The following is a 25,151-nucleotide window of genomic DNA, read 5'->3' as shown; positions in this document are numbered from 1 at the left end:
AACAGGTTGGGTGAGGTTGTAGGGGAAGGGCTGTCCACAATAATACTGCAGACACAATAAGACAGATACACACACACACACACAGGAAAGTGAGATGTAAGGGTGGCAGACACAGGGTAATTTGACAGATACTCACAGTCAGACACACAGTCAAAAACAATCTGACATACATACACAGTCATACAAACAGACCTACAGTCAGAAACAATCTGTCAGACACATACACACACAGTCAAACGCAATATGACATTCTCACAATAATACACAGACACACAGTCAGAAACAATCTGACAGATACACCCGCAGTCACACTCACATACACACAGTCAGAAACAATCTGACAGATACACCCGCAGTCACACACACAGACACACAGTCAGAAACAATCTGACAGATACACCCGCAGTCACACACACAGACACACAGTCAGAAACAATCTGACAGATACACCCGCAGTCACACACAGTCAGAAACAATCTGTCAGACACATACACACACAGTCAAACAAAATCTGACATTCTCACAGTAATACACAGATACACAGTCAGAAACAATCTGACAGATACACCCGCAGTGACACACACAGACACACAGTCAGAAACAATCTGACAGATACACCCGCAGTCACACACACAGACACACAGTCAGAAACAATCTGACAGATACACCCGCAGTCACACTCACATACACACAGTCAGAAACAATCTGACAGATACACCCGCAGTCACACACACAGACACACAGTCAGAAACAATCTGACAGATACACCCGCAGTCACACTCACATACACACAGTCAGAAACAATCTGACAGATACACCCGCAGTCACACACACAGACACACAGTCAGAAACAATCTGACAGATACACCCGCAGTCACACACACAGACACACAGTCAGAAACAATCTGACAGATACACCCGCAGTTATACACACATCACTCCCCTGATTTTCATACTCTGTGCATTTTGTATTGTGTATAGCACATTCATATTGCGCGGTTCTATTCCTCTGTGTGTATTTTTCCATTTCTGAGCAGTAAAATACCATGTTTTGGGCAATCTCAGTGTTACTTTTACATTTCTATTATGAGTACGGGGAACATATGTTTTTGCCTTTATGGTGGTATTTTCCCCAGCTCCTATACATTATACCTGTTCTGTCCCCTGTTCCAGCACTTCCTCGTTTCCCCCCTGTTGCCTTGGAAACCCCCCTTTCTCTTTTCTCTGAGTTGGGCTTCCCCTCCTCCCCTTGACATTTGGTGCAGTCCTACCCCTTTGCTCTCTGTCTGTGTGACGCCCTGCCCTCTTGCTGGAGACTGCATCACAGCGCTCCAGCGTATCCAGGCATTCAACAAAGTCAGCGCGATCCAACGTATCTAGCACAAGTGCATGCGCTACCAGGGCACGAGCTACCGCAGAGGCCACACGTGCAAGGGCAACACACAGTCGGAAAGAGGTAGCCATGAAGTCGGAGAGAGCCCGTATCGAAGAGGAGAAGCAGAGGGGCGCTGCTACCGCTGCTGCTGCTGCCGCCACCGCTGCTGCCACCGCCGCAGCCTTTGTGCATAGGAAGGCCGATTTGGAAGCAAACTTAGAGGCCTTACGTGAAGAAAAGGAAGTAACTGCCACTGAAGCCCAAGCCAAGGTCTTGGAAGCAGCCACAAGACAAGATGGCGGGGAGCAACCGTACAGTCTACCAGCTTGTCTCTGATTGGTGGCAGAGAAATTTCTTACGCTTTGCATTGGGCTATAGTATTTTTTGAATGAAAGTCAGAGGTAATATAACCCCTTGCAGCCCATGAGACAGGGTGTTCTCAGGGTGTTTCTCAGTGTTTTCCAGTGTTCTCAGATTCTCAGATTCTAAGTTTCCAGTTGCAAGCCTTCAGCAAGAAGAGGGCTGCTTCAGCGAAAAGCTGCCTAGAATATTTTCTGTCCTGTTTCTTGCAACTGTTATCAGGGATAGGATTCCCTGCAACTAGGAGAGTCCAGGTTGTTACCCCAATTCCCACGTAAGTGTGTCTTTTTGCTGTAGTTTGTGTAACATTGTGTTTGCCTTTTCCTGTGAATTAACTCGGAGAGAGGCCGTATCGAAGAGGAGGAGCAGCGGGACGCTTCCAAGGCCTCCCTTTGCGTGGAATGGGGATTGAGTTGAGCGGTCTGTCTCTGCTCAGTAGCCACAGTGTGATTGAGACAGAACAATAACGATCAATCTATTTTCTATGGGTGGCAGCGTTTGCCACCAATATGACAGAAACAATAAGACACACACACAGGCAGACAACCAGAAACAATATGACACACACACACACAGGCAGACAACCAGAAACAATATGACACACACACACACATACACACACAGGCAGACAACCAGAAACAATATGACACACACACACACACAGGCAGACAACCAGAAACAATATGACACACACACACACATACACACACAGGCAGACAACCAGAAACATTATGACACACACACACACACACACACACAGGCAGACAACCAGAAACAATATGACACACACACACACACATACACACACAGGCAGACAACCAGAAACAATATGACACACACACACATACACACACAGGCAGACAACCAGAAACAATATGACACACACACACACACACACACAGGCAGACAACCAGAAACAATATGACACACACACACACAGGCAGACAACCAGAAACAATATGATTCATCCACACAGACGCACAAATCGGAAACAATATGACAGACAGACACACAGACACACAGACACACAGAGACAGACAGACAGACAGACAGACAGACAGATAGACAGATAGACAGATAGACAGATAGACAGATAGACAGATAGACAGATAGACAGATAGACAGATAGACCGATAGACCGATAGACTGATAGATACACAGATAGTAGATAGACAGATGATAGATAGATAGATAGATAGATAGATAGAGAGAGAGAGAGAGAGAGATAGATAGATAGATAGATAGATAGATAGATAGATAGATAGATAGATAGATAGATAGATAGACATGACAAATGACACTTACTGGTATTAGTGATATCGCTGCAGTTGTTATTAGTCACGAGCTCCGTCAGAGTTTCCGTCACCAGATTGAACGTAGCGTCGTAATCCTCGGTCACCGTGGCGTTCTCCTTATATTCAATCTCCACAATCACATCGTGATCCACGACAATACTCCCCTGCCTACCACAAGCAACAGAGGGATGTGTGCATGGGAGTAACGCAGCAACACGCAGCAGGGGTCGTGTGCAGAGCAGTAACAAGGCATAGTAACAGTGGGTAAGGAAAGAGTAACAATCCATAGAGCAGTAACAAGGCTTAGTAACACTTGGTAAGAAAAGAGTAACAATCTATAGAGCAGTAACAATGCTTAGTAACACTTGGTAAGAAAAGAGTAACAATCTATAGAGCAGTAACAAGGCTTAGTAACACTTGGTAAGAAAAGAGTAACAATCTATAGAGCAGTAACAAGGCTTAGTAACACTTGGTAAGAAAAGAGTAACAATCTATAGAGCAGTAACAAGGCTTAGTAACACTTGGTAAGAAAAGAGTAACAATCTATAGAGCAGTAACAAGGCTTAGGAATAGTAGGTAAGAAAATGGTAACAATCCACAGAGCAGTAACAAGGCTTAGTAACACTTGGTAAGAAAAGAGTAACAATCTATAGAGCAGTAACAAGGCTTAGTAACACTTGGTAAGAAAAGAGTAACAATCTATAGAGCAGTAACAAGGCTTAGGAATAGTAGGTAAGAAAATGGTAACAATCCACAGAGCAGTAACAAGGCTTAGTAACACTTGGTAAGAAAAGAGTAACAATCTATAGAGCAGTAACAAGGCTTAGTAACACTTGGTAAGAAAAGAGTAACAATCTATAGAGCAGTAACAAGGCTTAGTAACACTTGGTAAGAAAAGAGTAACAATCTATAGAGCAGTAACAAGGCTTAGTAACACTTGGTAAGAAAAGAGTAACAATCTATAGAGCAGTAACAAGGCTTAGTAACACTTGGTAAGAAAAGAGTAACAATCTATAGAGCAGTAACAAGGCTTAGGAATAGTAGGTAAGAAAATGGTAACAATCCACAGAGCAGTAACAAGGCTTAGTAACACTTGGTAAGAAAAGAGTAACAATCTATAGAGCAGTAACAAGGCTTAGTAACACTTGGTAAGAAAAGAGTAACAATCTATAGAGCAGTAACAAGGCTTAGGAATAGTAGGTAAGAAAATGGTAACAATCCACAGAGCAGTAACAAGGCTTAGTAACACTTGGTAAGAAAAGAGTAACAATCTATAGAGCAGTAACAAGGCTTAGTAACACTTGGTAAGAAAAGAGTAACAATCTATAGAGCAGTAACAAGGCTTAGTAACACTTGGTAAGAAAAGAGTAACAATCTATAGAGCAGTAACAAGGCTTAGGAATAGTAGGTAAGAAAATGGTAACAATCCACAGCACAGTAACAAGGCTAACTAATAGAGGATAAGCAAAGAGTAACAATTCATAGAGCAGTAATAAAACTTGGTAACAGAGGGTGAGCAAAGAGTAACAATCCATAGAGCGGCAACAAAGCTTAGTAGCAGAAAATAAGTCAAGAGTAGCAATTCATACAGTACAGCAGTAACAGGGCTTTGTAACAGTAGATAAGAACGGGTAACAATCCAAAGAGCAGTAACAAAACATAAGTAACAGAGGGTAAGTACAGAATAACATGGAGGAGGTGTCACTGCTGATCTCCTCTCCTCCCTCTACCACCCGCTTTCTTGACCCCATTCCCTCCCATCTCCTAAAACCTCTTGGTCCTACTATAACCCCTACGCTCACACACATTTTTTACTCCTCCCTCTACTCTGGTACCTTTCCATCCTCCTTCAAGCATGCAACCGTTATACTGTACCATTACTCAAAAACAGCAAGCTTGACCCTACCTGTCCTTCTAACTATCGACCTGTCTCCCTACCGCCTTTTGCCTCCAAACTCCTTGAACTCCTTGAAGAAATAGGAACAATCCATAGAGCAGTAACAAGGCTTAGTAACAGAGGGTAAGCAAAGAGTAACAATTCATAGAGCAGTAACAAGGCTTATTAACAGTGGGTAAGAAAAGAGTAACAATTCATAGAGCAGCAACAAGGCTTATTAACAGTGGGTAAGAAAAGAGTAACAATTCATAGAGCAGTAACAAAGCCCAGTAACAGAGGGTAAGCAAAGAGTAACAATTCATAGAGCAGTAACAAGGCTTAGTAACAGAGGGTAGGCAAAGAGTAACAATTCATAGAGCAGCAACAAAGCCCAGTAACAGAGGGTAAGCAAAGAGTAACAATTCATAGAGCAGTAACAAGGCTTAGTAACAGAGGGTAAGCAAAGAGTAACAATTCATAGAACAGCAACAAAGCTTATTAACAGTGGGTAAGAAAAGAGTAACAATTCATAGAGCAGTAACAAAGCCCAGTAACAGAGGATATGCAAATAGTAACAATCCATAGAGCAGTAAAAAAAAAGTTTGTAACAGAGGGTAAGAAAAAAGTAACAATCCATAGGGTAAGAAAAGAGTAACAATCCATAGGGCAGAAACAAGGCTTAGTAACAGTGGGTAAGAAGAGAGTAACAATTAATAGAGCAGTAATTAGGCTCAGTAGTAACAGGGTAAGCAAAGAGTCAGAATCCATAAGCAGCAACAAGGGTTAGTAACAGTGGGTAAGAAGAGAGTAACAATTAATAGAGCAGTAATTAGGCTCAGTAGTAACAGGGTATGCAAAGAGTCAGAATCCATAAGCATCAACAAGGGTTAGTAACAGTAGGTAAGAAAATAGTAACCATCCATAGAGCAGTAACAAAACCTTAGTAAAATAGGGTAAGCAACGAGTAGCAATCCATAGAGCAGTAACAAGGCTTAGTAACAGTGGGTAAGAAAAGAGTAACAATCCAAAGAGCAGTAACAATGTTTGTAACAGAGGGTAAGAAAGAGTAACAATCCATAGAGAAGTAACAAAGCTTAGTAACAGTGGGTCAGAGTAACAATCCATAGAGAAGTAACAAAGCTTAGTAACAGTGGGTCAGTGTAACAATCCATAGAGCAGTAACAAAGCTTAGTAACAGTGGGTCAGAGTAACAATCCGTAGAGCAGTAACAAGGCTTAATACCAGAGAGCAAGGAAAGAGTAGTAATAAATAGGGCAGTAACAGAAAGTCACAAGGATTAGTAGTAGTACTCGTACCTCACAGACAAGATGATCACGTCTTTGTAACCCGGGACACTGCTATAAACAGATTTCATCTGTACAACGAGAGAGCGAGGTGAGGGGTCGCAGGTCAAAGTTTACACAGGGTTAGAAGTCACAGGAATGAAGTCACACAGGGATTAAGGTTACAGGTGAAAAGTCACAGGGTTACAGGTTAAAGGTCACGTGGATGGGTAAAGGGCACCGCTAGAGGTCACGCAGGGTGAGAGGTTACAAGTGGAAGGTCACCTGGATGGGTAGAGGGTAAAGTTAGAGATCACACAGGGTTACAGGTCGAAGGTCACAGGGATGGTTAAAGGGTACAGTTAGAGGTCACACAGGCTTAGATGTTACAGGTTGAAGGTCACACGGAAGGGTGAAGGGTAATGTTGGAGGTCACAGAGCGTTAAAGTTTACAGGTAAAGGTCACACAGATGGTTACAGGGTACAGTTAGAGGTCACACAGGGTTAGAGGCTACATGTAAAGGTCACAGAGGGTTAAAGGTTACACGTACACGCATGAGCTATGTCAGGCCGCTCACTCACCTTGTCCTTAAAATCCCGACTGAAGCTCTGATACTCCTCACTGGCAGTATTATTCAGCTCCGGGGTAAACTCTTTCTGAATTTTGACCTCCACTTTCACAACGGTTTCAACGGTGGTACCTGTGAGGGGAGCGACACGCCATGAGGAACCTACAGAGTACCTGTATACTGTACGTCTACATCTGCAACCCTATATAATGATATCTACATGTGTATAACCCACAGGCTATTGTATGCTACAAGGATGTATACAGTTATGGTTACACAATATTTGCCCTGTAGCATGACAACATAATCCAATCCTATGGGATACAATGCAAAGTACCCTGGGGTGAGTGAGATACAATGGAGGATACAATGGTGGGGAGAGGGGGCTTGTTATAGGGACTGGAGGAAGCACACATGATGGAGGTTGGGGGATAGGGGTTTGGGGCTGCCTGGGGGGGCATGGCAGGGGACACAGGGGGATCTGGTGAGCAGAGGGGCTGAACGGAGAAGGGGGCGTTACCTGTGGCTGACCAGAGGCGCTAACGGAGTACAGGAGCGGAGGCGAGGGTCGGGATTTTAGGTAGTTTATACACGGGAAGGGTCAGGGGCGGGGGAGAGAAGGTTCGGCGTGGGACGGAGAGATTGGGCGAGGATCCCACGCCTGCCACGACGCTCGCACCCCTGCAGCCTTTTAACTGCATGTCCGTTACCGGCTCATTGGGGATAATATAGCACAATATCCACCGTGGGGGGAGGGGGGAAGCTTCATGAACCCCTCGTTAAATACTCACTGATCACGACTCGGTCCAAGATGAACTCGCACAAGGGGCCGTAGAAATCGTCAAGGCAAATACATTTAACGGAATCCGGGGTCCCTCCGTTCTGACACGCCACTGAGGGGAGAATAATATATATATATATATATATATACTATATATATTGAGATGAAGGCAGATTAACTAAGTGCTGCTATCTCATGAGACACATTCCGGGGCCCTCGAAGACGCCTGTCAGCACGTTAACTTGCTTGGAACTTAGTGTGCCTTGTAGCACCGCTTAATAACGATGGGCCCACGTGTATGAGAGAGAAGATGTTACGTATATAAGGTGTTATCTGCGTAGTTTAAGACCATGGGCCCCCATTGCCTAAACGGCGTTATGCCACCAGATACCTTTCCGGGTTACCGAAAGACGCCCTACAGCCCGTTCTTGTGGCATAGCCCTGCTTAGTAAATAAGTTCCTAAAGTGCGCACCAAAGTCTGGCAGTCGTGAAGCTGCGGCGCCAGGCGTCGCGCCCCTGATCTGGCTGCACCTGCCATTCAAGTCAAGCTGCTCACCTCCTCTTATCTGTGTTGGATAAGGGGAAAGAAAACACTCCCCCATTCAGAGGCCCCTAAGGAGTCCAACTGGCCGACCATGTGGGATTGCACCTTTAGCACCTCGTCCTTTACAGCCGCTGCTGTGCATCACTCCTCATTTCGCAGTCTCCTTGAGAAAGGGTGCGAAACGCGTGGCAGGATTCGTTTGCCCCGAATAAAGCTTTTTGATATTTTTTTTTCTTCAAACAATTGAGTTCCCGCTGCATTTGTCGCGAGCGGCGACTCCTTACGCCTTTGACTCGTCTCTCGTTCGATCTCTTTAGCGGATTCTAAGGCTAGGTCCTCGCTGCCTGCGGGCGCTGCAGGGATAAGAACCACCCCTCGATGGTGCCGGGCCTGCAAACTACCTTGCCCGCCGCGTTGTGTGAACATCATGGCCGCCCCGCCACTCTCCCCCCTGCAGCTCACCGCAGATCGGGGATCCAGGCTGCACGCGCCACCAGCCTGGTAGGCGCGCGTGCAGCGCTGACACTGGGGCCTCAGCCTAAGGCTGCGGTCCCAGTGCGTTCTACAGTCCACGTACGCGCACAAGCACCGTCCCCCAATCTTTCCGGCCACAGTACATGCGTCGGCGCGCATTTCGCAGCCGCACTGCACCGCAAGTTTTCACACGTACAATTTTTTTTGTCTGTGGAACTTGCGACAGAGGTGTGGCCATGCCCCCCTGCAAAAAAAAACTGCCACGCCCCCTCCCGTCACAAACTCTCCGATCTGCAGTGAAGCGCTGTACACGCGCCCGCCTGTAAGACGAGTCTATGTTACTTTAAGAATATCAGGATACATTGTAGCTGCTGAGTTACACTGACTGCAGGACCTGATTTAAACGGATAGGCGGCAGCCATTTAGTGATCCCAGGGGAAGCAGGGTCTTTGCTGATCGATCGCGGGAGAACAAATCGATCGGCAGCTTGGGTAACAAGTTTTCAGTAAAGGTAATCAAAGACTGCATGTATTCTATATATAGTAAGTGCTGTTGGAGTACCTCTTTAATACCCCAGCAAAGGGTAATGTTGCTGGTGTTTGAGCAGTGCTGCCCATTCAAACTTTCCCTGTAATGTATTACTCTGCCCCGGGTAGAAGCGCTTTAAATATGTGCAAATCAACAAAAGGGGGCATGTTTCATGCAAAAATACTTACAAGGTGGTTTCGTAGTTGTGGTTGTAGTTGTGGTGGTTGTAGTTGGGGTGGTTGTAGTTGGGGTGGTAGTAGTTGGGGTGGTAGTAGTTGGGGTGGTTGTAGTTGGGGTGGTACTAGTTGGAGTGGTTGTAGTTGGGGTGGTAGTAGTTGGGGTGGTTGTAGTTGGGGTGGTAGTAGTTGGGGTGGTTGTAGTTGGGGTGGTAGTAGTTGGGGTGGTTGGAGTTAGGGTGGTAGTAGTTGGGGTGGTAGTAGTTGGGGTGGTTGTAGTTGGGGTGGTAGTAGTTGGGGTGGTAGTAGTTGGGGTGGTAGTAGTTGGGGTGGTAGTAGTTGGGGTGGTTGTAGTTGGGGTGGTAGTAGTTGGGGTGGTAGTAGTTTGGGTGGTAGTAGTTGGGGTGGTTGTAGTTGGGGTGGTTGTAGTTGGGGTGGTAGTAGTTGGAGCGGTTGTAGTTGGGGTGGTTGTAGTTGGGGTGATAGTAGTTGCGGTGGTTGTAGTTGGGGTGGTTGTAGTTGGGGTGGTTGTAGTTGAGGTGGTAGTAGTTGGGGTGGTTGTAGTTGGGGTGGTTGTAGTTGGGGTGGTAGAAGTTGGGGTGGTTGTAGTTGGGGTGGTTGTAGTTGGGGTGCTAGTAGTTGGGGTGGTAGTAGTTGGGGTGGTTGTAGTTGGGGTGGTTGTAGTTGGGGTGGTAGTAGTTGGAGCGGTTGTAGTTGGGGTGGTTGTAGTTGGGGTGATAGTAGTTGCGGTGGTTGTAGTTGGGGTGGTTGTAGTTGGGGTGGTTGTAGTTGAGGTGGTAGTAGTTGGGGTGGTTGTAGTTGGGGTGGTTGTAGTTGGGGTGGTAGAAGTTGGGGTGGTTGTAGTTGGGGTGGTTGTAGTTGGGGTGCTAGTAGTTGGGGTGGTAGTAGTTGGGGTGGTTGTAGTTGGGGTGGTTGTAGTTGGGGTGGAAGTAGTTGGGGTGATAGTAGTTGGGGTGGTAGTAGTTGGGGTGGTAGTAGTTGGGGTGGTAGAATTTGGGGTGGTTGTAGTTGGGGTGGTAGTAGTTGGGGTGATTGTAGTTGGGGTGGTTGTAGTTGGGGTGCTAGTAGTTGGGGTGGAAGTAGTTGGGGTGATAGTAGTTGGGGTGGTAGAATTTGGGGTGGTTGTAGTTGGGGTGGTAGTAGTTGGGGTGGTTGTAGTTGGGGTGGTAGTAGTTGGGGTGGTAGTAGTTGGGGTGGTTGTAGTTGGTGTGGTTGTAGTTTGATTGATAGTAGTTGGGGTGGTTGTAGTTGGGGTGGTTGTAGTTGGGGTGGTTGTAGTTGGGGTGGTTGTAGTTTGGGTGGTTGTAGTTGGGGTGATAGTAGTTGGGGTGGTTGTAGTTGGGGTGGTTGTAGTTGGGGTGGTTGTAGTTGGGGCGGTAGTAGTTGGGGTGGTTGTAGTTGGGGTGGTTGTAGTTGTGGTAGTTGTAGTTGGGGTGGTAGTAGTTGCGGTGATAGTAGTTGCGGTGGTTGTAGTTGGGGTGGTTGTAGTTGGGGTGGTTGTAGTTGAGGTGGTAGTAGTTGGGGTGGTTGTAGTTGGGGTGGTTGTAGTTGGGGTGGTAGAATTTGGGGTGGTTGTAGTTGGGGTGGTTGTAGTTGAGGTGGTAGTAGTTGGGGTGGTTGTAGTTGGGGTGGTTGTAGTTGGGGTGGTTGTAGTTGGGGTGGTTGTAGTTGGGGTGGTAGTAGTTGGGGTGGTTGTAGTTGGGGTGGTTGTAGTTAGGGTGGTAGTAGTTGGGGTGGTAGTAGTTGGGGTGGTAGTAGTTGGGGTGGTTGTTGTTGTGGTAGTTGTAGTTGGCGTGGTAGTAGTTGGGGTAGTTGTAGTTGGGGTGGTTGTAGTTGGGGTGGTTGTAGTTAGGGTGGTTGTAGTTGGGGTGATTGTAGTTGGGGTGGTAGTAGTTGGGGTGGTAGTAGTTGGGGTGGTAGTAGTTAGGGTGGTTGTAGTTGTGGTAGTTGTAGTTGGGGTGGTAGTAGTTGGGGTAGTTGTAGTTGGGGTGGTTGTAGTTGGGGTGGTTGTAGTTTGGGTGGTTGTAGTTGGAGTGGTAGTAGTTGGGGTGGTAGTAGTTGGGGTGTTTGTAGTTGGGGTGGTTGTAGTTGGGGTGGTTGTAGTTGGGGTGGTAGTAGTTGGGGTGGTTGTAGTTGGGGTGGTTGTAGTTGGGGTGGTTGTAGTTGGGGTGGTTGTAGTTGGGTTGGTAGTAGTTGGGGTGGTAGTAGTTGGGGTGGTTGTAGTTGTGGTAGTTGTAGTTGGTGTGGTAGTAGATGGGGTAGTTGTAGTTGGGGTGGTTGTAGTTGGGGTGGTTGTAGTTGGGGTGGTTGTAGTTGGGGTGGTTGTAGTTGGGGTGGGTGTAGTTGGGGTGGTTGTAGTTGGGGTGGTTGTAGTTTGGGTGGTTGTAGTTGGGGTGGTAGTAGTTGGGGTGGTATTAGTTGGGGTGGTAGTAGTTAGGGTGGTTGTAGTTGGGGTGGTAGTAGTTGGGGTGGTAGTAGTTGGGGTGGTAGTAGTTGGGGTGGTAGTAGTTGGGGTGGTAGTAGTTGGGGTAGTAGTAGTTGGGGTGGTAGTAGTTGGGGTGGTAGTAGTTGGGGTGGTTGTAGTTGGGGTGGTTGTAGTTGGGGTGGTAATAGTTGGGGTTGTTGTTGTTGAGGTGGTTGTAGTTGTGGTAGTTGTAGTTGGGGTGTTTGTAGTTGGGGTGGTTGTAGTTGGGGTGGTTGTAGTTGGGGTGGTAGTAGTTGGGGTGGTTGTAGTTGGGGTGGTTGTAGCTGGGGTGGTTGTAGTTGGGGTGGTTGTAGTTGGGGTGGTTGTAGTTGGGGTGGTAGTAGTTGGGGTGGTTGTTGTTGGGGTGGTTGTAGTTGGGGTGGTAGTAGTTGGGGTGGTAGTAGTTGGGGTGGTAGTAGTTGGGGTGGTTGTATTTGGGGTAGTTGTAGTTGTGGTAGTTGTAGTTGGGGTGGTTGTAGTTTGGGTGGTGTTAGTTGTGGTAGTTGTAGTTGGGGTGGTAGTAGTTGTGGTGGTAGTAGTTGTGGTGGTAGTAGTTGTGGTAGTTGTAGTTGGGGTGGTTGTAGTTGGGGTGGTAGTAGTTGGGGTGGTTGTAGTTGGGGTGGTTGTAGTTGGGGTAGTTGTAGTTGGGGTAGTTGTAGTTGGGGTGATAGTTGTTGGGGTGGTTGTTATTGGGGTGGTAGTAGTTAGGGTGGTTGTAGTTGGGGTGGGTGTTGTTGGGGTGGTTGTAGTTGGGGTGGTTGTAGTTGGGGTGGTAGTAGTTGGGGTGGTAGTAGTTGGGGTGGTTGTAGTTGGGGTGGTTGTAGTTGGGGTGGAAGTAGTTGGGGTGATAGTAATTGGGGTGGTAGTAGTTGGGGTGGTAGTATTTGGGGTGGTAGTAGTTGGGGTAGTTGTAGTTGTGGTAGTTGTAGTTGGGGTGGTAGTAGTTGGGGTGGTTGTAGTTGGGGTGGTTGTAGTTGTGGTAGTTGTAGTTGGGGTGGTTGTAGTTGGGGTGATAGTAGTTGGGGTGGTTGTAGTTGGGGTGGTTGTAGTTGGGGTGGTTGTAGTTGGGGTGGTTGTAGTTGGGGTGATAGTAGTTGGGGTGGTAGTAGTTGGGGTGGTAGTAGTTTGGGTAGTTGGGGTGGTTGTAGTTGGGGTTGTTGTAGTTGTGGTAGTTGTAGTTGGGGTGATAGTAGTTGAGGTGGTTGTAGTTGGGGTGGTTGTTGTTGGGGTGGTAATAGTTGGGGTGGTTGTAGATTGGGTTGTTGTAGTTGGGGTGGTAGTAGTTGGGGTGGTAGTAGTTGGGGTGGTAGTAGTTGGGGTGGTTGTAGTTGGGGTGGTTGTAATTGGGGTGGTAGTAGTTGGGGTGGTTGTAGTTGGGGTGGTAGTAATTGGGGTGGTAGTAGTTGGGGTGGTTGTAGTTGGGGTGGTTGTAGTTGGGGTGGTTGTAGTTGGGGTGGTAGTAGTTGGGGTGGTAGTAATTGCGGTGGTAGTAGTTGGGGTGGTTGTAGTTGGGTTGGTTGTAGTTGGGGTGGTTGTAGTTGGGGTGGTAGTAGTTGGGTCGGTAATAGATCCTCCTGCTGTGGTCTCAGTGTCTGTGGTTACGCCTCCTGCTGCTCTGGTCCCAAAATCTGTGAAGCAGGGAGCACAGGGAGTCACAGAGCAGGGAGCACAGGGAGTCACAGAGCAGGGGGCACAGGGAGTCACAGAGCAGTGAGCACAGGGAGTCACAGAGCAGGGAGCACAGGGAGTCACAGAGCAGGGAGTCACAGAGCAGGGAGCACAGGGAGTCACAGAGCCGGGGGCACAGGGAGTCACAGAGCAGGGGGCACAGGGAGCCACAGAGCAGGGAGCACAGAGAGTCACTGAGCAGGGAGCACAAGGAGTCACAGAGCAGGGGGCACAGGGAGTCACAGAGCATGGAGCACAGGGAGTCACAGAGCAGGGAGTACAGGGAGTCACAGAGCAGGGAGCACAGGGAGTCACAGAGCAGGGAGCACAGGGAGTCACAGAGCAGGGAGCACAGGGGGTCCCAGAGCAGGGGGCACAGGGAGTCACAGAGCAGGGAGCACAGGGAGTCACAGAGCAGGGAGCACAGGGAGTCACAGAGCAGGGACTCACAGAGCGGGGAGCACAGGGAGTCACAGAGCCGGGGGCACAGGGAGTCACAGAGCAGGGGGCACAGGGAGTCACAGAGCAGGGAGCACAGGGAGTCACAGAGCAGGGAGCACAAGGAGTCACAGAGCAGGGGGCACATGGAGTCACAGAGCAGGGGGCACATGGAGTCACAGAGCATGGAGCACAGGGAGTCACAGAGCAGGGAGTACAGGGAGTCACAGAGCAGGGAGCACAGGGAGTCACAGAGCAGGGAGCACAGGGAGTCACCCCAGGATCCCACCCTAGAGGCGGCCGCACTAATGTCAGGATCCCACCCCAGAGACGGCTGCACTAATGTCAGGATCCCACCCTAGAGACGCCGCACTAATGTCAGGATCCCACCCCAGAGACGCCGCACTAATGTCAGGATCCCACCCCAGAGACGCTGCACTAATGTCAGGATCCCACCCCAGAGGCGGCTGCACTAATGTCAGGATCCCACCCCAGAGACGGCCGCACTAATGTCAGGCTCCCACCCCAGAGACGGCTGCACTAATGTCAGGATCCCACTCCAGAGGCGGCTGCACTAATGTCAGGCTCCCACCCCAGAGACGGCTGCACTAATGTCAGGATCCCACCCCAGAGACGCTGCACTAATGTCAGGCTCCCACCCCAGAGGCGGCCGCACTAATGTCAGGCTCCCACCCCAGAGGCGGCCGCACTAATGTCAGGATCCCACCCCAGAGACGGCTGCACTAATGTCAGGATCCCACCCCAGAGACGCTGCACTAATGTCAGGCTCCCACCCCAGAGGCGGCTGCACTAATGTCAGGATCCCACCCCAGAGACGGCTGCACTAATGTCAGGATCCCACTCCAGAGGCGGCTGCACTAATGTCAGGCTCCCACCCCAGAGACGGCTGCACTAATGTCAGGATCCCACCCCAGAGGCGGCCGCACTAATGTCAGGATCCCACCCCAGAGACGGCTGCACTAATGTCAGGATCCCACTCCAGAGGCGGCTGCACTAATGTCAGGCTCCCACCCCAGAGACGGCTGCACTAATGTCAGGATCCCACCCCAGAGACGCTGCACTAATGTCAGGCTCCCACCCCAGAGGCGGCCGCACTAATGTCAGGCTCCCACCCCAGAGGCGGCCGCACTAATGTCAGGATCCCACCCCAGAGGCGCTGCACTAATGTCAGGCTCCCACCCCAGAGACGCTGCACTAATGTCAGGATCCCACTCCAGAGGCGGCTGCACTAATGTCAGGCTCCCACCCCAGAGACGGCTGCACTAATGTCAGGCTCCCACCCCAGAGGCGGCTGCACTAATGTCAGGATCCCACCCCAGAGGCGGCTGCACTAATGTCAGGATCCCACCCCAGAGGCGGCTGCACTAATGCCAGGATCCCACCCCAGAGACGCTGCACTAATGTCAGGATCCCACCCCAGAGACGCTGCACTAATGTCAGGCTCCCACCCCAGAGGCGGCCGCACTAATGTCAGGCTCCCACCCCAGAGGCGGCCGCACTAATGTCAGGATCCCACCCCAGAGGCGGCCGCACTAATGTCAGGATCCCACCCCAGAGGCGGCCGCACTAATGTCAGGCTCCCACCCCAGAGACGCTGCACTAATGTCAGGATCCCGTCCCAGAGGCGGCCGCACTAATGTCAGGATCCCACCCCAGAGGCGGCTGCACTAATGTCAGGCTCCCACCCCAGAGGCGGCTGCACTAATGTCAGGATCCCACCCCAGAGACAGCTGCACTAATGTCCGGATCCCACCCCAGAGGCGGCTGCACTAATGTCAGGCTCCCACCCCAGAGGCGGCTGCACTAATGTCAGGATCCCACCCCAGAGACGGCTGCACTAATGTCAGGACCCCACCCCAGAGACGGCTGCACTAATGTCAGGATCCCACCTCAGAGGCGGCTGCACTAATGTCAGGCTCCCACCCCAGAGGCGGCTGCACTAATGTCAGGCTCCCACCCCAGAGGCGGCCGCACTAATGTCAGGATCCCACCCCAGAGACGGCTGCACTAATGTCAGGACCCCACCCCAGAGACGGCTGCACTAATGTCAGGATCCCACCTCAGAGGCGGCTGCACTAATGTCAGGCTCCCACCCCAGAGGCGGCTGCACTAATGTCAGGATCCCACCCCAGAGACGGCTGCACTAATGTCCGGATCCCACCCCAGAGACGGCCGCACTAATGTCAGGATCCCACCCCAGAGACGCTGCACTAATGTCAGGCTCCCACCCCAGAGGCGGCCGCACTAATGTCAGGATCCCACCCCAGAGACGGCCGCACTAATGTCAGGCTCCCACCCCAGAGACGCTGCACTAATGTCAGGATCCCACCCCAGAGGCGGCTGCACTAATGTCCGGATCCCACCCCAGAGACGGCTGCACTAATGTCAGGCTCCCACCCCAGAGACGCTGCACTAATGTCAGGCTCCCACCCCAGAGGCGGCTGCACTAATGTCCGGATCCCACCCCAGAGACGGCTGCACTAATGTCAGGATCCCACCCCAGAGGCGGCCGCACTAATGTCAGGCTCCCACCCCAGAGACGGCTGCACTAATGTCAGGCTCCCACCCCAGAGGCAGCTGCACTAATGTCAGGATCCCACCCCAAAGACGGCTGCACTAATGTCAGGATCCCACCCCAAAGACGGCTGCACTAATGTCAGGCTCCCACCCCAGAGGCGGCTGCACTAATGTCAGGCTCCCACCCCAGAGACGGCCGCACTAATGTCAGGCTCCCACCCCAGAGGCGGCTGCACTAATGTCCGGATCCCACCCCAGAGACGGCTGCACTAATGTCAGGATCCCACCCCAGAGGCGGCCGCACTAATGTCAGGATCCCACCCCAGAGACGGCCGCACTAATGTCAGGCTCCCACCCCAGAGGCGGCTGCACTAATGTCAGGATCCCACCCCAGAGGCAGCTGCACTAATGTCAGGATCCCACCCCAAAGACGGCTGCACTAATGTCAGGATCCCACCCCAAAGACGGCTGCACTAATGTCAGGCTCCCACCCCAGAGGCGGCTGCACTAATGTCAGGATCCCACCCCAAAGACGGCTGCACTAATGTCAGGCTCCCACCCCAGAGACGGCTGCACTAATGTCAGGATCCCACCCCAGAGGCGGCTGCACTAATGTCAGGATCCCACCCCAAAGACGGCTGCACTAATGTCAGGATCCCACCCCAGAGACGCTGCACTAATGTCAGGATCCCACCCCAGAGACGGCTGCACTAATGTCAGGCTCCCACCCCAGAGGCGGCTGCACTAATGCCAAGATCCCACTCCAGAGACGGCCGCACTAATGTCAGGATCCCACCCCAGAGGCGGCCGCACTAATGTCAGGCTCCCACCCCAGAGGCGGCTGCACTAATGTCAGGATCCCACCCCAGAGACGGCTGCACTAATGTCAGGATCCCACCCCAGAGGCGGCTGCACTAATGTCAGGATCCCACCTCAGAGGCGGCTGCACTAATGTCAGGATCCCACCCCAGAGACGGGTGCACTAATGTCAGGATCCCACCCCAGAGGCGGCTGCACTAATGTCAGGATCCCACCCCAGAGGCGGCCGCACTAATGTCAGGCTCCCGCCCCAGAGGCGGCCGCACTAATAACCAGACTTAATCTCCGGGGGACACTTACCAGCTGCTAGAAGTACAAGACAGGCCAGCACCGCTGTGCCCGCGGCCTTCATGCTTGGGCGACTCTTGTAATATCCAAATAGAGTTTCTGCTCATTAACAGAACGAGGTGTCAAAGATGCCGTCTTTCCCAAGAATGGGGAAGCTGGGAACGACACCTCGCTGATATCAGCCTGATCTTTGTCCTGTCTGCATGGGCCCGGTCTGGGCCAGCGTCATCATTAGAAGCTACTGCGCCCTCGGGATTGGTAGGCGCCCTTTGGAACCAAGATTGGTAACGTATAAAAGATTGCCGTTCCTTATCAAAATAATGAGGGATCCCAAGGTCAAGAGGAAGGAGAGAGGGGGTTAATATCAGTGCTTATCCAGCTTTGGCAGCTGTGAGAGGAAGTGATACAGTGCAGGTCAGTGACAGGGACATGGGAGTTAGGTGGGACCCATGGACCACTCGGATTATCACCCAAAGCACGGTGACACAGACAGAAGGGTTTTATGGGACGTAGAGTCTCTCCTATGATGTGGTTGCATTATGACTCTTTGTCCCATTACAGCCAGTAGGACCACTACCTTCATCTCCATTCTACAGAGCCAAGGGCCACTCCACTTCTCCCACAGGCTGAAGGACCATCAATCCCTTAATGTCTCCCCCAGTCTATAAAACCAGTCTTCACTTAAGGGGTAATTCTATATATGCCACCCAGCCCATTTTCGGTCAACAATCCCGATAAACTTTACCGGGGTGATTTTTGTCTGTACACGGCCCTCATGGTTGCTTCGACTAATATAGAAAAATGTCCTTAACGTCTCTCCCAGTCTGTAGGACAGGCAACACCTTGATATCTACCTGATCGCTGAGACCTATAACAGCTTAACCTTCCCCAGTCTACAGAACCAGTAAGAAGACCCCAAGAAGAAGAGAAGCTTCCAGGAACTAATCTTGCAGATTTATTCGAGCGCTTGCTATTTTCTTGTGTGTTTATTTAAGGACCCCTCACCCATGTTTGGTGTCTCGGATTTGTGATGTGTGAGATGTGCAAACGCCTTTACAAATTTAGCAATTATCGAAACTGCAAAAATGTCAAAAAATAACTAGATCCGGAGATTTTAATTCACCCGTGAAATCTCTGATCTTCTTAAATGCTCTTGGGTTCCTCTGGTTGTCAGGGACCTTAGAGGATTCACAAGGAGTGATCCTGCAGTTTGGGATTCATTTAGCAAATGTTTCGCTAAATCTAAAATATTACAATATATTAGTATGAGTGGGATAGCATGCCTTGAGGAGAGTGGGATTTCATGCACTGAGAAGAGTGGGATTTCATGCACTGAGAAGACTGGGATTTGATGCACTGAGAAGAGTGGGATTTCATGAATTTGAGAAGACTGGGATTTCCTGATTTGAGAAGTGGGATTTCCTGATTTGAGAAGAGTGGGATTTCCTGATTTGAGAAGAGTGGGATTTCCTGATTCGGAAGATTGGGATTTCCTGATTTGAGAAAAGTGGGATTTCTTGATTTGAGAAGAATCTTATTTCCTAATTTTAAGAGGAGCGGAATTTCCTGATTTGAGAAGAGTGGAATTTCATGACCTGAGAAGAGTGGGATTTCCTGATTTGAGAAGAGTGGAATTTCTTGACTTTGAGGAGATTGGGATTTCCTGATTTGAGAGGAGTGGGATTTCCTGATTTCAGAGGAGTGAGATTTCCTGATTTGAGAAGAGTGGGATTTCCTGATTTGAGAAGAGTGAGATTTCCTGATTTGAGAAGATTGGGATTTCCTGATTTGAGAAGAGTGGGATTTCATGACTGTGAGAAGCGTGGGATTTCCTGATTTGAGAAGAGCGGAATTTCCTGATTTGAGAAGAGTGGAATTTCCTGATTTGAGAAGAGTGGAATTTCCTGATTTGAGAATAGTGGGATTTCATGACTTTGGGAAAAGTGGGATTTCCTGATTTGAGAGGAGCTGGATTTCCTGATTTGAAAAGAGCGGGATTTCATGACTCCATATAAACTTCAACATGCTGCTGCCCCCTTTGTGATGGAGCGGCCTCTGATTTACGGTCAGTAAGGAGTTCACACAAACTTCTTTCCAAGGTAGTCCTTTATTTCCCAGGTTGGGAAATATACAAGTATCAGCAGTGCACATCAACAAAGCAAAATAGCATACTTCTGCCAAACAACAAAGCGATCTGTTTGGTGCTGTTCGCTAGAGAAGCAGCCTGAGAACCTAAGTTTGGTGCCGGTGAGACTCCGGCTGTTCCCAAGAGAAGCACTCTGAGAACCTAAGTTTGGTGCTGGGTGAGACTCCGGCTGTTCCCCAGAGAAGCACTCTGATAATCTAAGTTTAGTTCCGGGTGAGACTCCTGGCTGTTCCCCAGAGAAGCACTCTGAGAACCTATCTAAGTTTGGTGCCGGGTGAGACTCCTGGCTGTTCCCCAGAGAAGCACTCTGAGAACCTATCTAAGTTTGGTGCCGGTGAGACTCCTGGCTGTTCCCCAGAGAAGCACTCTGAGAACCTATCTAAGTTTGGTGCCGGTGAGACTCCTGGCTGTTCCCCAGAGAAGCACTCTGAGAACCTATCTAAGTTTGGTGCCGGTGAGACTCCTGGCTGTTCCCCAGAGAAGCACTCTGAGAACCTATCTAAGTTTGGTGCCGGTGAGACTCCTGGCTGTTCCCCAGAGAAGCACTCTGAGAACCTATCTAAGTTTGGTGCCGGTGAGACTCCTGGCTGTTCCCCAGAGAAGCACACTGAGAACATATCTAAGTTTAGTGCCAGGTGAGACTCCGGCTGTTCCCCAAAGAAGCACTCTGGGAACATATCTAAGTTTAGTGCCAGGTGAGACTCCGGCTGTTCCCCAGAGAAGCCCTGTGATGGGGAGCAAAGGATGTCCGGGCTGTTGAGAGAGTTAGAAAAAAGCTGAATAAAGGGGTGTCGAATTTTGTTGGACGTTTGTCGGCATCTCTCACAGGCCCGAGAATCTGGAAGAGGGTTGGTCGGGTTTATATAGGGAGGGTGGCATTCATTTATCTGACTTAGCCCTGGACATATTTACTGTAGTATTTGTCTCCAGGATGGGGTGTAAAGAGCTTTGCTTATAGCGGTGGGGTGGTTTTCAGCTTGCACATAGTAAGGTTGGATCAGTGGCCCAGTTAGAAATAAGGTGGAGAAGGCATTGCTGGGCTGTGGCGCCCGGTTGGGTGATATAAGGTGGGGAAGGCATTGCTGGGCTGTGCTCTGGCACCCGGTTGGGTGATATAAGGTGGGGAAGGCGTTGCTGGGCTATGGCACCCGGTTGGGTGATATAAGGTGGGGAAGGTGTTGCTGGGCTGTGGCGCCTGGTTGGGTGATATAAGGTGGGGAAGGCGTTGCTGGGCTGTGGCGCCCGGTTGGGTGATATTAGGTGGGGAAGGTGTTGCTGGGTTGTGGCGCCTGGTTGGGTGATATAAGGTGGGGAAGGCGTTGCTGGGCTGTGGCACCCGGTTGGGTGATATAAGGTGGGGAAGGCGTTGCTGAGTCGTGGCTCTGCCACCCGGTTGGGTGATATAAGGTGGGGAAGACGTTGCTGGGTCGTGGCTCTGGCGCCCGGTTGGATGATATAAGTTGGGGAAGGCATTGCTGGGTCGTGGCTATGGTGGCCCAGTCTGGTGATGTCCTTCTGGTTTGGCTGGGGGTATTTTGATAGCGCCTGCTGGGCTGATTACGGCTGGTGGGTTTGGCGTCTATATGACGTAGGTGGGATAAAGCAGGTAAGGGTGCAATCAGACGCTATGGGTATTTTAGGTATGTTACATTAATTAAAGCTATGGCCATTTTACCCCAACTTGGAGTCAGTGTCTGTTTTGGTTAGGGGGTTTGGTGTCGTCTTTAGGACCTACGGGGCAACTTGTGTCCTCCTGACATCATGCCTCTGGACTGTACCTTCTGCTTCTTACATTTGGTGTCACACTGTCCCATCTGGTGGGTGACCATGTGAGGTAACGCTACTAAAGAGGACGTGTCCTCAGCACTAACCCCAGTGACACTGTGGTCACTCTCATCTTCTCTCCTATCCCTCAACTGCTATGGAAGCCATTCATACACCTCAAGATTCACTCTCACCACCACCAATCGCGATCAACTCAGTGACTAAAGACAACGACTGTCAAACAACGACACTGAGTTTGAATCAGGGGAACCTGGTTCTATTCCTGGAGTCACCTCCTTGTGACCTTGGGCAAGTCTGCCTCAGACACCACAAACATAGATTGTAATCTCTACAGGGTAAGGACTGTAATTGTGACGCGTTTTAAGTCCCATTGTGAGGAAGGTGCTATAGAAGATAAAGTTGTTATTATATCTCTCTCCATCTTTCACTCTCTCCCTCTTTATCTCTTTCTCCTCACTGGGGACATTTTGATTACACCATTAAGACAAGTCCCCCCCCCCCCCCAAGCCTGGCAAACCCTCCCAGTGACCCACACACACACAGCATATTAATATAGAAACATTTATTTACAGTTTTATACCTCCTGCTTAAATACGTCGTACTTTACACCGACGGGCAAAGTCCCGGCTATTTACATGAGTTTGACAAACAACATGCTCATAAAGTGCTCTGCCGGATTACGCCATTCTAATAACATATAAATGGGGGAGCTTGAATTAATAGTTACAAGGGAGCAGTATGATATCATAGGCATTACTGAAACATGGTGGGGTGAAACTCATGACTGGACAGTTAATTTAGAGGGTTATTCCCTTTTTCGGAAGGATCAAACAAATAGAAGGGGAGGTGGAGTATGTTTATATGTTAAACCGGATCTAAAACCTATTATAAGGGATGATGTCTATGAAGGGAATGATGAAAATGTAGAGACTTTGTGGATAGAAATTAGCAGTGGAGGTTAAAGTATAAAGAAAATGTTTGTGGGAATATGCTATAAACCACCAAATATCTGTGAGATTGAGGAAGCTAAAATACTTTTGCAATTGGAGAAGGCATCAAAACTGGGTCATGTATGCATAATGGGGGATTTTAATTATCCAGACATAGACTGGAGCAATGAGATTAGCATTACAGCAAAGGGAAATAGGTTTTTGGGGGTGCTTAAAGACAATGATATGACCCAAATTATTGAGGAACCAACCAGGAGAGGGACAGTACTGGATTTGGTAATATCAAGCAATGTATACGTAATAACAAGTATTCAAGTCCTGGAACATTTGGGTAACAGTGATCATAGCATGGTCTCATGTGAAATAAATGATCAAAAAACAGATTACTTGGGTTCAGCAAAGACCTTAAACTTTAGAAAGGTAGATTTTAATAAACTGAGGTCTAATCTACAAGGAATACATTGGGATGGTGTTTTTGTAGGGGAAAATGTAGAAGATAAATGGGCAGTCTTTAAAACATTGTTAGAAAAGCACACTCATCAGGGTATACCCTTGGGTAATAAGTATAAAAGAAATAAGTCAAAACCAATGTGGCTAAATAAACAGATAGGGGAGGAAATGGACAAGAAGAGGAAGCCGTTTAGATTCTTTAAGTCAGAAGGGACAGAGACATCGTATCAGAATTATAAGGAATGTAACAAAAATTGCAAAAGGGCAATCAAATTAGCAAAAATTAATAATGAAAAAAGGATTGCAATAGAAAGTAAGAACAACCCAAAAAAGTTATTTAAGTACCTTAATAACAAAAAAATGAGAAAAGAAAATATAGGACCCTTTCAGTGTGAGATGGGCAGGCAGATTATTGGAGATAAGGAAAAAGCAGAGGTATTAAACAAATTCTTTGCCTCTGTGTTTACCAGGGAAGAATCAATTTCAATTGTAGTGCCTCAGGAGGAAGCCACAACCTCCATGTTAATGAACAATTGATTAACTGAGGAAGAAGTTCATAGGTGGCTTGATAAAATTAAAGTAAATAAGGCACCTGGTGGCATACATCCAAGAGTTCTCAAGGAGTAAAGTTCAGCAATAGCCAAACTATTACATTTAATATTCAAGGACTCCATTTCCACAGGCTCAGTACCACAAGATTGGCGTAAAGCAGATGTGGTGCCTATATTTAAAACAGGAGCATGATCACAACCAGGGAATTACAGACCTGTAAGCCTGACTTCAATAGTGGGGAAACTACTTAAAGGTTTAATATGGAATAACATTCAGGAATACCTAATGGAAAACAAAATTATTAGTAATAGTCAGAATGGATTTATGAAGGACAGATCTTGCCAAACTAACCTTATTTGTTTCTTTGAGGAGGTAAGTAGGAATTTAGATCAGGGTAATGCAGTTGATGTGGTCTACTTAGATTTTGCAAAGGCTTTTGATATGGTTCCACACAAGAGGTTGGTGTACAAAATAAAGAAAGTTGGACTCAATAATAATATATGCACCTGGATTGAAAAAGGGTTGAAGGACAGACAACAGAGGGTTGTCATATATGGAACTTTTTCAGGTTGGCTAAAGTCGTGAGTGGAGTACCTCAGGGATCAGTACTGGGACCCCTGCTTTTTAACTTGTTTATTAATGACCTTGAGGTTGGGATCGAGAGCAAAGTCTCCATCTTTGCCGATGATACTAAATTGTGTAAGGTAGTAGAATCAGAGCAGGATGTAATTTCTCTTCAGAAGCACTTGGAGAGACTGGAAACGTGGGCAGGTAAATGGCAGACGAGGTTTAACACAGATAAATGTAAGGTTATGCATTTGGGAAGCAAGAATAAACAGGCGACTTAAAATTAAATGGGGATAAATTAGAGGAATCCTTGATGGAGAAGGATTTAGGAGTGCTGGTAGACAGCAGGCTTAGCAATAGTGCCCAATGTCATGCAGTAGCTGCAAAGGCTAATAAGATCTTATCTTGCATCAAACGGGTAATGGATGGAAGGGAAGTAAACATAATTATGCCCCTTTACAAAGCATTAGTAAGACCACACATTGAATATGGAGTACAATTTTGGACACCACTCCTTAGAAAAGACATTATGGAACTAGAGAGAGTCCAGAGAAGAGCCACCAAATTAATAAAGGGGATGGACATTCTAACTTATGAGGAGAGGCTAGCTAAATTAGATTTATTTACATTACAAAAGAGGCGTCTAAGAGGGGATATGATAACTATATACAAATATATTCAGGGACAGTACAGGGATCTTTCAAAAGAACTATTCATCCCAAGGGCAGTACAAAGGACTCGGGGCCATCCCTTAAGGTTGGAGGAAATTAAATTTCACCAGCAACAAAGGAAAGGGTTATTTACAGGAAGGGCAGTTACAGTGTGGGATTCATTACCCATGGAGACTGTGATGGCAGATACAATAAATATGTTCAAAAAAAGGTTGGACATCTTTTTAGAAAGGCAAGGTATACAGGGATATACCAAATAAGTATACATGGGAAGGATGTTGATCCAGGAAGTAATCCGATTGCCAATTCTTGGAGTCAGGAAGGAATTTATTTTTCCCCTTATGAGATATCATTGGATGATATGACACTGGGGTTTTTTGTTTGCCTTCCTCTGGATCAATAAGTATAGATATAGGATAAAGTATCTGTCTTCTAAATTTAGCATAGGCTGAACTTGATGGACGTACGTCTTTTTTCAACCTCATCTACTATGTTACTATATGTAACTATAACATATAATGCATGCACGGGG

General features: G+C 48.4%; 1 protein-coding gene across 2 annotated transcripts in view; it reads right to left on the bottom strand.

The window, feature by feature from the left end:
* The window catches only part of LOC142483243 (uncharacterized), a 37,739-nt gene extending 20,056 nt beyond the window's left edge, over positions 1-17,683 (bottom strand). Inside the window, exons 1-6 of one of the 2 annotated variants that reach the window (XM_075583308.1) lie at positions 17,511-17,683; positions 9,275-13,375; positions 7,550-7,651; positions 6,772-6,890; positions 6,223-6,281; positions 3,041-3,198 (exon numbers count right to left, since the gene is read on the bottom strand). In XM_075583308.1, coding sequence (XP_075439423.1) covers positions 3,041-3,198; positions 6,223-6,281; positions 6,772-6,890; positions 7,550-7,651; positions 9,275-13,375; positions 17,511-17,562 — 4,591 coding nt within the window. In that variant the 5' untranslated portion in view covers positions 17,563-17,683. The remainder of the gene's footprint in view (positions 1-3,040; positions 3,199-6,222; positions 6,282-6,771; positions 6,891-7,549; positions 7,652-9,274; positions 13,376-17,510) is intronic. The other variant, XM_075583306.1, reaches the window with a different exon arrangement.
* Between the last annotated feature and the right edge of the window lie 7,468 nt (positions 17,684-25,151).

Source organism: Ascaphus truei, unplaced genomic scaffold (assembly GCF_040206685.1).
Source record: "Ascaphus truei isolate aAscTru1 unplaced genomic scaffold, aAscTru1.hap1 HAP1_SCAFFOLD_311, whole genome shotgun sequence".
In the NCBI taxonomy this organism is placed as follows: Eukaryota; Metazoa; Chordata; class Amphibia; order Anura; family Ascaphidae; genus Ascaphus; species Ascaphus truei.
Note: the sequence above shows the minus strand (reverse complement) of the source record. Positions and strands in the feature narration are given on the sequence as shown.